Below are 19,147 nucleotides of genomic sequence, written 5' to 3'. Positions count from 1 at the left end.
ACTGAACTCTTCATCCCATACTTCCAACAAGAGATCATTTAAGGACAAGTGTAATAGCTCTTGTCCCAATACAAATACTTAAAGAACCTCTTTTTAAACTTCTCACTATTATGAAATTAATATTAAAGGGCACACTTTTTTATGACCTGAACGTGAGATTTATTTTTGGAAATGCTTCTGTCAAAAGCTTTATTAGAAAAAGACTATAATGTCTCCCAAGGGAGCTTGGTCTGTTTTCGTGGTGACACATTTAACCAGCCATGGCTGGCAGGGACCAGATACATTAAAGAAATGAAACTTCAGTTGGCCTGAGGACTGCGCCAGACTTTAGCTGTCATGTTGGGGAAGCTTTCCCAAAGTGGATAGGGCTGGGGGCTAAATTTTTAAGAAGTAAAATTAATGCATTAAATACATACAAAGCTTAAGGCTTTTACTTTACCCTTTGAAACCTTTCCAAACTCTTTCTTCAAAATGCAAAAGGGGGAACCCACCAGTTCCCCCCTTTCCTCTGGAGACCACAAGAGGGATGCTGGTGAATTCATGTGGCCCCTGGATTACCCCTATACTAAATAACTCCTACAGTGCCCACCTATCATGAAAAAGACATGAACATGCATTTTCCCATCCCCGTTAAGAAAGAAAGGAGGCAGATAGACTTACTAGGCACTCGGTTAATGGCTTTAAGGGGCCTCAGAACTCGTACAGTGCGAATTGCAGACAAGTTAATATTTTGAAGATCCAGGGAATATTCCACCATCCTGCAAAAGATGAAAGACACTGAAACTATTATATATGTTTAAAACCAATAGAGTAAATGAGGGATACAGGAGTTAAAGCTGCTCATGCTGAGAGAACGGCACCAAATCCCTTTAGTATGTCATTTCTTCTTCCTTAGTCTATCCTGAGAATTTGATGGCAGGAAAGTATTGGGGGAAGCATCACTCTGCAAATCGTATTATAGGTTGTCACTTCACTGGGGCTGGAGAGACTAAACAAATGAGGAGCATCCAGTGCTGTATATCTCCGGCAGCATCTTTAGGTTATGATGACAGCATCAGGCTATAGATTCAATAGTGCAGTGTTTCCCAAACTTTTGACATATGTGTACCCCTTCTATAATTTTCGTAAGGCTGAGTATCCCTCATAAAAAACATATGCTTTAATAAAAATCAAAATATATTTCTTTTTTCTTTTTTTGGTACATACGCAAAATAAACGAAACTTATATTATAAAGAACATTTATTTGATTCAATGAGAAGGATGATTTCCTTGTTCTGTGGGCGCAGCTAAGCACGGTGCAGTGGATATTCCCACATGATCCCCACCAAACTCCGGTGCAATGCGTACCCCCACCAAACTCTTCCTGTACCCCTGGGGGTACATGTACCACACTTTGGGAAACACTGCAATAGTGGATACCCTTTGGGAATCTTTAAATCTGAACATGTGCATTCCACAAGCTTTACAAAAACCAGCCTCCCCAATTCCTCAGGTTCAATTAAAAATGCTACCCTTAATCTCTAGGATCTAAAAAGAAGCAGGAGATCAGAATTTTCTTTTCCCATTTATTCCCACCATATTTTATTCTTGATCATACTGGCTGGGCTGGATGCCTAAATTTGTTCCACAGAATCTGACGATCCACCTGCTGTAGAGAATGAACAATTTCAGTACTTTAAAAATTAACAGTGTTTATGTGTTAATTTTGTACTATGAGCCTCCACAGAAAAGATATCTGTATTTGTATATGCATCTATAAATAAACACACAAAATGGGATATATAAATCAGAATGCTGAATCTCTAACAGGGAACAGAGCTTTTTGAGATAGTACAGGGTACAGATTTATGTGTGTGTTCATCACCTACTTTGCTTTGTACTTTCTTATTCCAGGATTCTAATCAGGATTAGAAGATTTCAATAAATGTTACTGGTTTCTTTTAATTCTGTACAAGACTTCATAGAATCTGTTTATTAAATCAGAGGAGAGGGGAGGAAAGGAGAAGAAAGGAGAGTACTGCAGGCTACTTCTGCTGACTGCCGGCTGCCTGCAATTTGGCAGTTCAAATCTCACCAGGCTCAAGGTTGACTCAGCCTTCTATCCTTCCGAGTTGAATAAAATGAGAAGGCAGATTGTTGGGGGCAATATGCTGACTCTGTAAACTGCTTAGAGAGGGCTGTAAAGTACTGTACATAAGCCTAAATGCTATTGCTAAAGCACATGGGAAAATAATCAAATTTTGGTTGCCAGCTGCAATCACCATTGATCCTGTTCGGACCCTCTTTGCTGTTGCCAGTGAGAAGGTATAAAGACTGTAAGCCAGCATTTCTTCTTAAGTTCAGTGCAGAGTATTTTAGTTTTAAAATAAGTGATCTTATATACATGCATACTGGCTGAATTCACATATTATGCTGAGCTATAATGAGGGTTGCTTGCTTATGGTTTAAGTAATTTTCAGCTTCAATATAATAGTTTGATTAGGCAAACAATGTATGTATGTATAATCTTTATTGTCTTTGTACTTAAATACAATGAAATTGGTTAAAAAAATTTTTTTTTGCTTAACTCTACCGTGGCACCAGGAGCTCAAAGCCGCAGCGTCTAAGCGCACCGTCATTGGGGGGGGAGACACGGACTAAAAATATATATGCTTAATGCATCATAGGAACTCAGTCACAGTTTATTCTGTCTGGTACCTGCCTTCCAATAGAGAAAATTGTAACTCAGTGCAACCTTCACAGGAGATCCAAACCGTAACCTAACTTGTGTAAGCCAGGTCTCTAACTTTGCAAGATTCAAAAAGAGTAGGCTTATGCTTTACGAGGCAATTAGATAGGAGCTTCTTGAATCAGTGTAAGCAACCAACTCACAAAATAGTATAAATACACAGAGACAGCATAGCACTGAATGCTCAATGCTATGAGACAACTGTAAAAAGAACTCCTTCCATCCATGACCTGGATGCATCCAAGAAAGAAGATGCACCATTGGCTTGATCTGATCAGACTTCTCTGTGTGCTGATAAATGTCTCTCAAGGACATACATGCTTGCTATTACTGATCTCTTGTCAGTGGAGGAAGCGAGGTGGCAAAAAAAGTAGTTTCCCTCAACCTAGCATTCTCTATATATGCGTTTATTTTTAAATTCCATGTGGTAGATCATCTGATGTAACCGGAGGGTACCAAGTTAAAAAATCAAATCAAAATCCAATTCTTGTGAGTCCTGCTCCTGAACTTTAAGAGCAAAGAGACTAGAGCTGACAAAATTAAGTGGTATAATTAATCAATTAATTCATGAGTCATATTAAAATTCAGAGCAGTTTCCCATGGGAAGAAAGTTCAGGTCTGATGACATTGTCATAAACAATTTATGTTCATCCTGCCAGTCAGGGGATGCATTTGTGATGATCTTTCAAAGAATAAATGTTTTGTCAGTGAGGCTTTTCTTTGATCATCAGCACATTGCAATAAATTTTAAATGTTCAATTTAATTGATAGAATAGGTCCATTTATAGAAGTACTTGAGAAATCAGTCCTTCCTACTGAGGGGAACTTGCTTTTTGCCCACAAAACATTTCCTTCTTCTTTTGGTCCAAAAATATAAGAATTGATATCCATAATTGGGGTTTATTCTAACCTGTAACAGGTTGGGAGGGGAGTAGATATTTTGAAATTGGGAATATGAAATCAATTGGAGATATATTTGTTGAAATATAAATTAGGTTCTTTTTAATTAGCATTATTTTATATTAACAATATATTACTGGTACCAAATATTTCATTAGTTAAAAGCATTTATGAATTGTTTGAATTGCTTATAAATATTTGGGGCTAATCAATAACTTAATAAATAGAACTTTAAGTAAATTTAAGCAAGAGTGCTTACTTTACTTAGCATGGCAAATATAATCTTCTAAGGGGGCTTGAATATATATAATATTGCAAATCAGCAGAAAAAGTTAGAATCTAATAGTTCCTATTTTTTCCTTTTTTTAAAAAAAAAATCTGTTTTTCTTTTTATTAAATTAATATTGTTAGAATGTTTTTCTGTATTTTCAATAGTTATTGAAATAATAGAATGTTAATAATTTCAATTCACACAGTACAAATATCATTATATGAAAACAATATAAGGTTTAGAAAAATAAGGGGGGGAAATCCCCAAATTAAAAAAATATATGGTGTCATGTAAAATGCCTTCCTTCCTTCATTTATTTATATATATATATACACATACACATACACATAAACATACATATACATATACATACACATATACACACACATTGTAATTGGATCATTACCATTTGAAATTGGATCAAAGAACTGCTAGTTTTGTGAGCTTCTGAGAAAATATATTGATTTATTTGTTTAAACTCTGAGGGCATCTGTTTGCTTTGAAACTACATATATTTCCTTGGTTTTGCGTCTTTCATTTTGGGACTATCTTTAACTATCCAGAAAAGTATCCTTTTCCTAGAAGGACTGTTAGGAATATAATCTAATGGTTGGGTTAGCAATATATAAATCATGTAACAATGCTATACCTGTTTCTTTAAATCATACTGTAAAAGGTGATTGGTTGCTGTTTTCCTCAATTGGCCATAAGAGGGAGCCAGAATGACTGTTAGCTCTCTGGTTTGTTAAATGCTGGGCTGATCTGACTGTTTTTTTGGAAGCTGGCTGTTAGAAAGTGCTGTGAGCTATTGTAAGTTTTGCAACTGCTAGCAAACTTTGAGTACCAGACTGTTTGTATGTTTATGGACTATGATATTTGGATTATCCCTTAACTGAAAGACATTGATGATTGACTGTCTTATCCGTGTATGACTTGGACTGTTGGATGGACTCTGATACCTCTATTTCCACGAAAGTAAAAGCCTATTTAAACTGCAGTGTCTCTGTATGCTGGTTTGTGTGTTCTCCAACACAACTCTCACAACATTTTGCTGAATGTACTCGCTCTCCCAACGGGGAGCTTACCTAACAAGGACTGCTCTAGAACTTCAGCAAAGGGATAGAAGCCTCCTCATCTATGTTGACAGATGCCTCATCTGTGCAATGGCTGAAGCTGGTGAGGCAGGAAGTAGCAATGCTCTGACCCGAAAAAACGGTTACATAAACATTGAGTAGACGTCTCAAGGCTAGGAAAAGAAGCTGCAATTTAAACCCTGGAGCATACACACACACACACACACACACACACACACACACACACACACACACACACAGAGCTTGATTTTTGTGTTCTGCATGCACAGAGCTTTTATCTTTTGTGCAGTAAAGCCAATTATTTAGCTAAGTCATGTTTCTGAAGCATCTGCTTTAAGCACATTTCTTGAATACAGGATGAAGCTATGGAAAGTTAAGATTTATTGCTAAGCCTGGGGTGAAATCTGGATATCTGGGACTAGAAAGGATGATTGCATGAGTATATGAGTAGCTGCCATGGGTCCGGCTGTCTTATTGCAGGCAGTGTACTCTTTTGCCCCATAACTACAGGGCTCATTAGCACCTAGAAGCTATTGCTTTTCATCATCAGGTATGATTTCACCACTACAAACATTGCATCAATGCTGGTTCAACCCACTGTGCTGCCACACCTCAAGGACAGCATCAAGATTATCTTCAGTCAGTTTCTTGATAAGACTGCTTATGCTGGTTTCTACAATGCTTTTCAAAAATACCCAGAGTTTATCGTGGCCTATATCTGGCATCATTACAAGCACAAGCAAGGGCTAACTTGCGATTACTCTTGCAAGAAATGAGTACGTGCTCGGGCATCTACAACTGGAGGTGGAGGTGAGTCATGCAGTCCCAGGAATAAAATGCAGCTGCATCCTCTAAGAAGATGGTTTCTCCTAAGCACTTCTGTGCCCTCAAGTCTGAAGTGCTGCACAGCCCTACGACCATCAGTTCAAACACTACTAAATGTCACATATAAATGCTGACTTAGCTGTTAAACAAATGTTAAAAGAGGTTACCACCTACTTTGAATGCTTAATTTACTGAAATGCTTAACGTATCATTCTGCATAGTAAAGAGAATTCCTGATTGCCAATATAGAGGAAAATTAGATATGTTTCCCTTTGTATAACATAGCCCTTTTTCTGTGTGTCTAGCCAAAGCCAATGCAATCCTAAATTGCATTAACAGAGGGATACAACAAAGATGAAGTGAGGTACTAATACTAAGACCACACCTAGAATACTGTATCCAGTTTTGGTCACTACACTACAAAAAAGATGTTGGGATTCTAGAAAAGGCACAGAGAAAAGCAACCAAGATGATTAGAAGGCTGGAGACTAAAACATATGAAGAACGGTTACAGGAACTGGGCGTAGATAGTCTAGTGAAGAGAAAGACCAGGGGACAAATGGTAGCAGTGTTCCAATATTTGAGAGGCTGCCACAGAGACCCTCTGTTAATCAGTAAACTTGTAAAATCTGTACAGCTGTAAAAATCTGTAAAATCTGTAATCTGTTAATCTGTCTATGCCAAAGGCACCTAGAAATCCGCAAGCACAAAAATATACAATAAAAACAAAGAAAAATCTACAAAATTCAAAAGAAAAAATTGAAAATCTTGGTCCCATCAGTATCTGAGATCTTACCTCTTTTATTTTGCATAGAGGTAACCTATTCCTTAGCAAGCATTCAAAGTTATGACAGATCTCCCCAGATGTATCATACAGTCATGTGATCACATTTTGGGTGCTTGACAACTGGCCTGTATTTATGGATGTTTTTGCTGGAAATTAGTGTTTACTTCCAGTTACCAGCAAAAAAACACCCACTGGCTAAAATGGGTTCATTTCATGACCATGGCATTCACTTAATGTTCATTTAATGACTGCCACAAAAAAAGATACCACAATCAGTGTAGTCACATGGTGGCCTGCTTAATGATTGCAATGATTTACAATCATAATTTTTGGCTCAGTTATGGTCATAAGTGAAGGATTATTTTTATTATCCTGACCAGTATGACCACTGGCCCTATATTAAGCAGAATCACTGGAAATAAAAACTCTGCCTGTACCTGAATTGATCTTCAGGTCAGAAGATACAGTGCTGGGATTCAGCCAATTCGCATCACTTCGGGAGAACCGGTTGGTAAATTTTGGAGCAATTTGGTGAACTGGTTGTTGGAAGAAATCATTAGGGCAGGGAACCGGTTGTTAAATTATTTGAATCCCACCACTGAGGAGATACTTAAAAAAAAAACCCATTGGTACAGAGGAATCCATCTTAACAAGAATCAGAGGGAAGAATTCCAACAATTTCCCTGTATACTCACTTTCATAGTACATGAGTAGATAGTGGACTTTCATATAGCTCTTTCTCTGTGTACTCATTTGACTAGATTCTGTATTAATTTGTGTTCTGAAAGTTCTATGACATGTTTTTGTCTCTTATTTTCTTTGTATCTTCTAGCCTTCCTAATCAAGACAACTACTGGTATCTGTTGCAAATTCTTGATCAAACAAGCGCTGACACACAAAAACAGATGTAATACGAACCATGGATTATATTTCCACAAGTAATATGTCTGATTCCAGGAAAGACAAATCATGTTTTCACTTGGACAAAGACAGTTTATCCGTTGTTAAGTTTCAGTTCCACTTCTACAACAGGCATAACTGATTTCACATGAACCATGGAATATGTTTCTACGAGTAATATGTCTGATTCCAGGAAAGACAAATCATGTTTTCACTTGGCCAAAGACAGGTTATCCCTTGTTCAGTCTCAGTTCCACTTCTACAACAGGCATAACTGATTTCACAGGACTGGTGCAAAGGTGGGTACTATCACACATATCTGCAGATCAGATTTGCTATATAAATCTTTAATTATAATCTGCCCTGTCTTTTCTCCCAAAATAGACATTCTGTAAGTTCAGCAGTACATAATTACATATAGAAAGCCTAGACCTTGAGGGCTGTCACCACCTAATTCTCTCCATGCATTATTAAATATCAAAGGTTGCTCTAGTTGCTGACTCAGCGCTAGCATTAGGCCTTCACTTTGTTCTGCAGCATATTTAACCAAAAGACGCTCTCTGTGAATTGTCATTCAATTCTGTTCCCAGCCCAGAAAATAGAAAGAGCAGCTGTCACAACCTTTCACAACAGCATTTGCTACAGGGACATATTTTCCAGGGCAACAAAGTATTACTTGCTGAAGTGTTATGATTTCTTCTTCTTTTCTCTGCTGCCTCCATTTTTCTCCTCCACACTGCAACTCTTAAAAAAAAAAGTACATTTGTGGTAATTGAGTGAAATGATGATTTTCTTGAATTGCAGTTTGCTTATGTATTTTCATCCTCCCATGAGGTACTTAGAGAAAGCAGCAAATTTTGTGTAGGCAAGGAAAAATATTCAAAAGCCTATTAAAAATAATTTGGAGAGATTTAGATTGTTAAGGAAACCCATCTCAGAAAATGGTCAGTCTTATCCCTTTTCTGTGCATGTCTCTTTTATTTATTTTCAGGCCCTTGCAGAGAGATATCTAAATCAGAAAACAAAGAGTTATAAGTGATCTAAAATGTAAAACAACTGGAATTTTCTCTCTTTTTTGAATGCAATTGAAGCAATCCCCCTTGCTTTTAAGATGAAGAATCAGTATCTCTAAAGGTACAGTTAATGCTTAAAGATTACAACTCAACATCTGGAGGGCAACAGTTGAGAGGAGATTGCACTAATTTCCAAGGTACTCATAGGAGAAAAACAGACAAGAAGAAAACTGTCTTCCTAAATTAAGTAGATTAAAAAATCAATTTTCCTCAGTGAAAATGGAATGACTTTTCAGAAATATACTTTCAGTAAGTTAACTAGTTATTGATGAGTTAATAAAAGAAGGCAAATATGCAAATCTATTTTTATGGCAATCTGGAAACATATTATTGAGTAGTTTACCAATTAAGTCCATTTCTCTGTAAATTCAGCTAATATTTCAATTTGATTTTGTTATAGTCTAACAATATTAAAGGAAACATGCACATTTACAGAGCCAAACAAACAAACAAATAAACTAAGTACATGCTGGATTTATTCACTTTTTTTCGCCTAGTAAGAATACATTATCTATTATTATTTCTACAACTTTCTGGCTTCTGCATAGTGCAGATGTATTATTTTATTACTTAAAATTGAGGTATTCAGAAGCCAGTAAGTTGTAGAAATAACAATAGGTAACCTATTCTTGCTGGGACAAAAAGAATATACTTCTTTCATAACCTGGTGCCTTAAGATATGTGGAAAATACAACTCTTCTACCAGAATGGCTTTTGAGCATTCAGCCAAAACTTTAGGCATTGTTCATCATCTACATAGTCTGCCTTTCCTGACTCCCTCACTCTACCTAAACCAATTTGACTTATAGGACCACACATGCTGGTAATTATCATTCTGTTCAACGCCTAGAAATTTTACTTGCATTTTTGAGCAAACACATGAACATGTGGAACAAAATACATATACTTTATCTTTGTCAAAAGGCTAAGAAGCCTTTTGTGTATCTGCTCAGACTCTGAAAGTACAGTAGCACATCACTTTTGGGAGGGCTCTGCAGACTACTTTCACATGGCAACCATGTGTTACCTACTAAAAGACATTCAGGAAGCCATCAGAATTGTAGCCAAATTTTGTACTATTGCTAATTCAATTAGAAGTTTTTAAACTGATTTTTCCCCCTAGGTATAAACTTCTGCAGGCATGAATAGGTTGCTTTTTAAAATCTTTTTTTAACTGAATGCAGTATAAAGTTTTAACTTCTATATGTTTGGTCTATGACCAAATATTTTAATAAACTGATGAAAGAAATGTCCTTCTGGGTTCGGCTCCAAGTGGGGAAAAAGACACTGGAGACATGGAGGCTGCTTGGAAAGATGGTTTATTGATGGACAGGACCACATGGCTTGAGTCCTGAACAGAAAAGGTGATCACATGCTTCAATGTTGGTGGAGAAGAAGAGAAGGGAGAGAAAGAAGGGCTGAGATGCTGAAAGTCCCTGGTTTTATGCCCCCTCTGGCCTTTGATCTTGAGCTTGTATTCTGATTGGTTGTCAGACTCCCATGGGGCCATGCGGGGACAACTCTCTAAGCTGCATTGTGATTCCAGGTTTGGTTGAGTTCTCAGATGCTATGTGGTCAGTTGGGTAAAGGGTCAATATTATCATGCCTTAATCCCATCCCCCTGGAGCTGAAGTGGAGAACTCTGTTATGTAAAGGGACTAGCTTGGCCTTCTTAATGGTCCATTGACAAAAGGTGGGGAGGCAGGAAGCTGCAGGAAGTTTCTCTTTAAAACATTTCTCCTTTTCACATCCAGGGAAATCTAATATTCTGCCTTTTCAATATTTCCTAGGATATTTCATTTTTCTGGGAGAGGGCTGGGTGATAACTTTCCACAAAACAAAACACAATGTGGAACAAAATGTGTTTTTCTGTTTGCATTGTTCCCAGAGAAAGGTAAGAACAGGCTGCGATCTGCAATGCTTATGGCATGTCTGTCACATAGAAAAAGGTCAAAACCTTTTTTCTCACTCCAGAACTCAAATTTAAGCTACAGGAAGGCAGAATTTGAATGAATGCTAGGAAAAAACCTTCCTAGCTGCAAAAGCAGTTCAATAATGGAATCAATTAGCTGGTGAGGTGATGGGCTTCCCTTGATTGGATGTTTTCAAGCAGTCTAGATAGTCACCTGTCTGGGATGCTTTCATTTAGATTTTTAGACTGAGATTAGATTTAATGGCCTAAATGGCTATTCCAATATTATGATTGTAGCATGGAAGCTGCTGTTTACCTCATTGCTCCCATCTGCATTAGAGGAGGATGTATTACCTCCCCGTTAGCAAATACAGCTCACTAATGGTTAATCTACTATTTAAGCAAGTCAATGTATAAAAGGATTAGGAAGCTAAACCACTATTAGAAGTGGGGAAAAAAACTGTGATGGGATTTGAGCACAGAGCTTATAAGGTAATTTCATGGATGCAGCATTTCTCACTGCAGCTACATTTTCTTTGAATCGTGATAAATATTTGTTTGTAAGATAATAACCCATATCCAGCCCTGCTTCTTTTCATGGAAATAAACCTACTGAATTTCAGCACATAAAATAATTTCTTCCATCAGGATTTGCCAAAGACCAATTCATTATAATTCTGAATTAATTACATATTTCTATTAGCTGACATAGTCAAGCAACATGCATCTGGATCTAGAACGAGGTGGAGAACTATGGCCCCATTATGACCTCTAGACTTCAATTCCCAGAATTCCTGAGCCACCACGATCTTGAGGGGCCCATGTCCACACCAAATATCTAAATAGAAATAGTATGAGATGACAACTAGTAGTAGGCAGAAGAGTGGTCCAAATGTGAGTTTGTAAACAAGTATTTACTTCCAGTTTTAGAACAAAAAAAAAGTCCAACTTAATCAAAATGCTACAAAAGTTAAAATGTGAATGAAAACTTCACTCAGATACTGGGCTCTCTAAAAAAAATAAGAAATTACCTGTAGGGCAAAAAAGGACACAATTGATTGTTCATGGTTAAAAACAGGGTCTTAGGAATTCAGCCCTTCTATTTCATTGACTTTATAACCTAGTCTCAGATCTCAGCAATATGAACTTAAGCAATTCTATTCCTCACTGAAAAACTTAAAAATCTGTACTACACACTAGATTTTGCAGGCTGGCAAAGATATATATGCCTATGCCTGGAATGTACAACTGTCAGCTTGAGTAGAAGATGCCACTTGGAACTTACTTGATCTCTACTATGGTTAGGACAGCTATGATATGTACACTCAACCTTGACTGAGTCAAACATTTGTGATGAAGTCCATAGTTTGCAACAGTCTCAATAACCCCCCATCCCCAGTAGTGATGTAGAGAAGCCACCATATACCTACTAAAAACAGAATACGAGGGGATCTCATAGACAAGGTCCAAAAGCCATGGTGTGTTCAGCAACTCACATGAGGTCTGATGACTTTGATCATCCCGTAGCTTGCCTCTCTAGAGCTGCTTCAACCACTGTGCAGACATTTGAACTGATTAGGAGCAGATGTTTGCTAACAATCAATAGCATGGATTACTTACTGCTGTTCACTGTGATATATATGGACCTTTAGATGATACCTAAAAGAGTACTTAAGCATCCTTGAAGTCAAAAGACCCTTAGCATCCTTCCCCTTTTTGACATGTCTTGGAGCAGTTGCATAATATCTAGGGTAGATCATACTTTGATTTGAAATACTGACCTATTATAATATCCTGTGACCCACAGTGTAACTTTGTGAGTTCTTTGGGATTGCCATCAGCTGTAGTCTCATATTCAGAAAGGGGTAGTTCCTCCTTTTCCTGATGTATCATCATCCTCTATGTTTCAGGGAAGGGTCAAAGATTAATGTTATCATCATCTCCTTTGCTTATACCAGAGGAAGATATCTTTCACTGGCACTGGCACTGCCTTGATCTCAGTCACCAGCTAATGTCACCACTGATACCATAGAAGTGATATGTTACTAAAGTCCATTTTGTGATGGAATGTTGCAGGGGTGGGTTGCTAATCCCGTTCCAACTAGTTCGGTTGGAACGGGGCCGGCAGCGTCCTTGTGCACGCGCGCAGTTCACGCATGCGTCTTAGCGCCTGCGCGATGCTCCAGCTGCTCGCGGAGACTTGCGCAGGCACTGTATGAGCCATCCAGCTGCTTGCGGAGAATCACGCAGGCGCTGTATGTGCCATGCGCCTGCGTGGAAGCGCAGAAGCCTTCAAAGACCGGTAAGGAGTGCGGGCGGGCGGGTGGGCCCTTTGCTGCTCCCGGAAGTTACTTACTTCCGGGTTCGCCGACCAACCGGTTCGCGGGGACCGCCACGAACCGGTTGAAACCCACCCCTGGAATGTTGAATATATCCTGGAATGTAGAAGAGCAGGATTGTTACAGAAAAGATTTGTTAACACAGGAGCAGGGGAAGCATGACAAAGAGATTCAGCACAACCCTGTCATTATGTATATGTATGTATATGTATAAGTATTCAGTATATATATGTACTGCTATGAACACAAACACACATAGATCTATCCTAAGCCATAGATTCCAACTATGTTTTCCTTCTTGATATTTCCAACTTTGGCATTCGAGTTGCCAACCACAAGCAACACATTCTGCCTGCATTATCTGTTGATTTCAAATTGATCATAACATTCATCAACCTCTTCTTCGCATCAGTAGTTGTAGCATAAATTTAGATAATTGTATTAAAGAGCTGTCCACAAAGTTTGAGTGATATTATTTCATTATTGATTGCATTGTTCCCAAGTATTTTCTGTTGCTATTCTCTTCCTAACCATGACAGAATGCCATTCTTTCTTTGTTTTACATGTCTTGAGTAATGGACAATGTCATCTATTGACTGAAGGTGACCAATCCAATCAACTCAATTCACTAATCCCTAAGATGTCAATGTGTATTCATTTCATATTTCACTGCATTGAGCATATTCTTGCTTCTTCCATTCCATATTCACACACACACACACACATTGGCAACTTGGAATTCCTCTCCAGAGCAAGGAAAGAACCAGGATTACCCACCAGTACTCCACATTGCAGCTCCCTACAAGCAGATGGTAAAACAATAGTGTCTGGTGGATTTTTACAGTGCTAGGAGCTGAGGGGTTATCATACATGCTGCAATCAGTTGCTTTATGGGCATAAGGTTCACATATTACATTTCTTAATCACTTCTGTAAATTGCTTGTTAACAGCTTTTGGGATTTTAAGAACCTTGACAAAGGCAAATTTCATTACTCTGGGTGAATTTCCTTCTACCCTTGACTAAAGAAGTTCCATGCAAATTTAAGAACTGTAAACAGAAAAGATGATTAGAACATTGAAAGTTATAAATGGTTTAAGATCAAGAAAGACTTGAAATAAAAATTTGAAATTAATTACAGGAATCTTCCCTGTGGATTGTTTAAAAATTTTGTAAAACATATAGTGTATAATGAGATTTTGAAACTGTAAGAAAATTTACAATAACACTGTAAGTGTTATTGATTAGAAGAAAACATCATAAGAGGAAACTTTGAAAGCTGGAAATTAGAGGGATCCAGAAACAACTGGAAGATTATAATTAAAGAAGAAACCTATTAATACAGACTGGAGCAAAATATCTTATTTTGGAAGAATTCAAGGACATTTCAGAACAATGCACTCAGAAATTACTCTTAAGGTTGTCTACTATTATAAAACCAAAGAGGTTATAGCAGAAGAATAGATTTTACTGAACAAAACATAGACTGGGGTTGATTGAAATGTAGATCTGAAAGTGGATTTTAAAATGTCAGGCTACAAGAATGATATGGGATAAGATGCTACACTTGATTTGTTTATTGGTAAGGGGTGACATAGAAGAAGAGATTTTTGAGGAAATATCAGAGAAGGTGGTAAGTTACTGAAGTTGCTTATACTTGTCTTGATGGAGGTAAATAGTTATTTCTTTATGTATCTTTTCCCCCCCTTTTTGTTACCATTTTTTCCCTTTGTTCATATTAGTCTTTAATCTTTGTGTCTTTGTGTCTGTAAACGTCAATTAAAATATTATTTTAAAAAATAGCACATTGAGTGATACTAGATCAGAGGAGCCCATCATGGGGCACTATATTTTCAATTATTTTACATTTTATGTCTATGTGGTTTTCTTGGTAAAATATAGGAATGATTTACCATTGTCTTCTCCCATGCAATGTGAAACGATGCCTTTGCCATTGTCACTAAAATGCTCTTCTGCATCCAGGATCTTGCTATATTGCTGCTGTCCAACATAAATCCCTGCTTGCCTCAACTGTGCAACTAGATTACCTTCACACCTTGGGCAATCCTGCGTGGAATATCTATAGAAATTTAATATTCCCAAATAAACCGACATATCTAATTTTGAAGGGTAATTACTTGGGTGGAGAAAGTTACCGTAGTTCAGTGGTTCCCAAACTTGGGAACTTTAAGACTTGTGGACTTCAATTCCCAAAATTCTCCAGACAGCTCTGCTCTGGGAGTTGAAGTCCACAAGTCTTAAAGTTGCCAAGTTTGGGAACCACTGCCGTAGTTTAAAGAGGATGAATTAAAAGTAGAAGAGGGAATGGGGAAAATCCCTGTCACCCTTCAACTGGTACCATTACACTACTTTAAAATTAAAACAGAAGGTTAAAAATTATACACTAATAGTATGTAAAATAGAATAGGCATGAAGAGCCCTGGTGCCACAGTGGTTAGAATGCAGTTTTGCAGGCTAACTCTGCCCACAGTCTGGAGTTCGATCCTGATGGGGCTTGAGATTGACTCAGCCTCCCATCCTTCTGAGGTAAGTAAAATTAGGAGCCAGATTGTTGAGGGTAATATGCTGACATTGTAAGTCACTCAGAAAGTGCTGTAAAGCATTATGGAGTGGTATATAAGTTTAAGTGCTATTGCTATAGGCATCTGTGGGAGGTTTTTCAGATAGGCAAAGAGATATTTTCATCAAGCTCCAGCAGCAGCACCCCAGCTGCAATAATTTTAGTTAAAGGAGCATTAGCAAACTCGAGTTCCTAAGTGAAGCATGAACTGATGTGGTTTTGCTCCAGCATCCCACCTTCCACCCTGGTTCATCTTATTCAACCTAAACAAATAAACTGGCAGGCTAGAAAAATAACCCTGCTGGAGCCTTAACACAAAAATCCAACTATGGTACTTAGCACAGCAGAAGCACTTGGAACATCTTTTTTTAAATACTGGTATATTTTTTTTATTAAAAGTTTTACAAAAAAAAACCCAGAAACACAAACAGAAACTAATAAAGAGTAGAAGAAGAAAAGAAGGAAGGAAGAAAAAGTGCGAAAAGAAAAAGTAAAAATAAATAGAAAAAAGGACACTTTCAACATCCTTTGCAGCAAATATAAGTACAATTACAAAATTAACTCTATGACTACAAAAAATTACTTTTCTATTATCCAGTATTTTTTTAATCCCACAAACCACAATTGTAAGTGCTTTTTGGGATACTCTGAATATTCTGTTCTCAAAATGGAGGAATGTTTCGCTTGGAGCCTAAAGTATTAAAAACAACTGTTTTGAGACCAAACAGGGAAAGCTGGAGTAACTCAATCAAGGATGTGGGAGAAAATGAATTATAAGACTTGGTTTTTATACTCAAATTCAATAAAATACTCAACAATATTCAGACACTGTTGTTCCTCATTTTGTGATATTATCTTAATGAGCCGAGGTGGCACAGTGGTTAAATGCAGCACTGCAGGCTACTTCAGCTGACTGCAGTTCTGCAGTTCGGCTGTTCAAATCTCAGAGGCTCAGGGTTGACTCAGCCTTCCATCCTTCCAAGGTGGGTAAAATGAGGACCTGGATTGTTGTTGGGGACAATATGCTGACTCTGTAAACCGCTTAGAGAGGGCTGAAAGCCCTATGAAGCTGTATATAAATCTAACTGCTATTGCTATTGCTATCTTTTTCAATCTCTTACAGGTTTTTGGCTACTAACTCCAGTCCTGATTTATGCCCATTGTCATTCTGGTTTTCTCTCTGTATTGCTCCCTCTTCCTTTGCTATTCAGTTTTCCCCATAAAACTTCCACACTATTTTTCTTGGCTTAATCCTGATTTACTATCTTTGCTCTCCTCCTGGCCTCTTTTTAGCCTTTCCAATCCAGCTGATACTGGATAGAAATTATGTACCAAGATTCAGGACTCTGCCTGTTTGTCTAATTCCCCCGATCCAGAGCAGAATGGAACCAGACTTGGTGTAATGAGAAAAGCCATCAAAAGAAAGATGGGGTTTGAAATTGGGGTAGATATAACTGGAGGCTATGGAGAAAAGTATGACTGAAAATATTCCTATGGGAGTGGCTTGGTGTATTGCCAGATAACCCATTAAGACAGGGGTGTCAAACTCGTATTGTCACAACAGCATTATGTGATGTATTGTGACTTTTCCCCCCTTCACTAAACCGGGCATGGGTGTTGTGGTCTGCCCGTGGCCAGCAGAGCTGCCAACAGAGTCGGGCAGTGAGGAAGTTGGGGAGGAACATGGGCTAGTCCTGGAGGCTGGAGAAGACTTGGAGAAGGGCTCTGCATCAGAGGCAGAGACAGGGCTGAGGCCGTCTGGCAGTTCTCAGCTGCCTTTGAAGCTAGACAGCAATGAGGCAGAGGAACAGCTGGAGCCTGTTCCCAGTGTGCGCATGCACAGAGCTGCCAGAAGAAAAGAACAGCTAAGAAATCAGGGTTGACCTGGTGGTAAAGCCACAGGTGGACAGTGAATGGCCCCTGCCATAGGAAATAAAAGAGGAGTGAAAGTAGACTGGGCTTTTGCAGGAAACAATTGATTCATTCATTTGTTCATTCATTTCAGGAGTGTGAAGATCTGTCCGTGAATCTCAGAGACTCTGTGCCAAGTCTCTCCCTGCACAGCACTGCATTTGGAAAATATTGACATGGCAGCTTTCAAAACAAGATAAGATCTGTGGTCATAACTTCACTTTTGAAAGACTGTTTACCAGACTTTTGCTGAATGTGAATGCGAGGAGTTCATGTTTGTTTAATAAAAGGGGTTTTGTCAGGACCAGGAATCTGCTTCATGCTTTTGGGGGAAGTCTAGGTCAGAACAATGGGCATGGCCAATGCATGATTTATTGGCCCACAGGCTGTGAGTTTGACAGCCCTGCATTAATCTTTCCCCCTTCCTTCCTGATCATGTGACCCAGAGTGGGACTGCTAATAAGGGGTCAGGAAAAAAATCCAGATGTATGCTATGCCTGCTTTCCTATCTTATTTCAACCTCTTTTGCTTCAGTTATAATCCTGGATATTCTTCTGAGCTAGCCTAGAAGCCTTCAGTTAGCAAAAGAACTACACAAGGATCACTTGTGCCAAGTAATGCTGATCAATGATTTTACAGCCTGACCTGAGTTAGTATGCATCAAGAGAATATGGGCTCTGTCTCCTTTATCACACAGAGCAGACTGCGAGCACATTTGAAATAGGGACCGACGAGCACCTACAGGCATTAATCCATACAAGCTTGACAGGCTACAACTTTGATGGCTTTTCAAAATGATATAAAGTAGGGGCTTATAAATATACAGGCATGAATTCAGAGACATTAAAGCATTTCCCCGATTCCAGATTATAGAAAGCAGGAAGCAGTGGTGGGGTGGGTTAAGTAGGAATCATTTTGCTGCTCATTCACTTAAAAAAAGGCAGGAGGGTGGAAACTGTCAGCGCCTCCCCCCATTCTCGAATTGCTTTTAAATTCTTAAGAAGAAATCTGGTGCAGTTTCTGAACTTGCTTTGTTTTTGTAAACTGGTAGAGGAATTCTGGTTGCACAATTTTCCATCCTAACCCTAACCTTAACCCTGATTGGTTCTTCTTCCCACCATGAGAACATCCCAAATGGGAGAATGTCCTCTTGATGTGTTTCTTCAGAAAAATGAGTGAAGAAACTAGATAAGCCACAGAAATATGACTACACAGAGGAAAAAGTAGAAGTCAAGCAGCCATTTCACTACTTACTATAGTTCACTTCTTGCAAGGATACCTACTACATCTATGCATTTTTCTTCTCATTTGTCTCCATGGAAATCTTTTTAAAAGGGAAAAATATTTATATTACCTGTATATAAACCAGAATAAGTCTATTTTAAAACTAACGTTAGAGTTCTTCTCTATGTCCTTCTTCCTAATGGTAGAAAACCATAGTAACCCAATTTTATGGTCAAAGGAGGCTCCGAAAAAGAGATAGCTTTCTCGACAGTGTAGTACTAATGCTACTAGTACTCACTATACATCTTTTGAATTATGAATATCTTGATTTTTTCCTGTAAGTTTTTTTTTAAAGACATTGCTTTCACAAACATTTGGATTTATTAAATTAGTTTGGAATTCTGTACATCTCTATTTTGGCAATTATCAATAATTCACTAAAAACACAGTCGATATATGGTACTATATTTATGAAAATTGCATTATATTAATCAAAGTATACTGAACTGTCGTGGAGGAATTGCAAACAAATTGGTGTATATGATCTTTCTAGTATCAATGTCAATTTAGTGACTCATTTTGGATACAAGTGAGGAAATTAGA

General features: G+C 38.1%; 1 protein-coding gene across 3 annotated transcripts in view; it reads right to left on the bottom strand.

Annotated features, from left to right (window-relative positions):
* CACNA1I (calcium voltage-gated channel subunit alpha1 I) overlaps positions 1–19,147 on the bottom strand; it is a 173,384-nt gene that overhangs the window by 128,030 nt on the left and 26,207 nt on the right. For all 3 annotated transcript variants that reach the window (XM_087723205.1, XM_087723207.1, XM_087723206.1), the window contains exon 3: positions 661–758. In XM_087723205.1, the coding sequence (XP_087579331.1) occupies positions 661–758 (98 nt within the window). The remainder of the gene's footprint in view (positions 1–660; positions 759–19,147) is intronic.

Source organism: Thamnophis sirtalis, unplaced genomic scaffold, assembly GCF_051295495.1.
Source record: "Thamnophis sirtalis isolate CommonGarterSnake01/CBP01778 unplaced genomic scaffold, rThaSir2_p1.2 scaffold_9, whole genome shotgun sequence".
Classification (NCBI taxonomy): Eukaryota; Metazoa; Chordata; class Lepidosauria; order Squamata; family Natricidae; genus Thamnophis; species Thamnophis sirtalis.
This window is presented reverse-complemented; position numbering and strand designations above follow the sequence as displayed.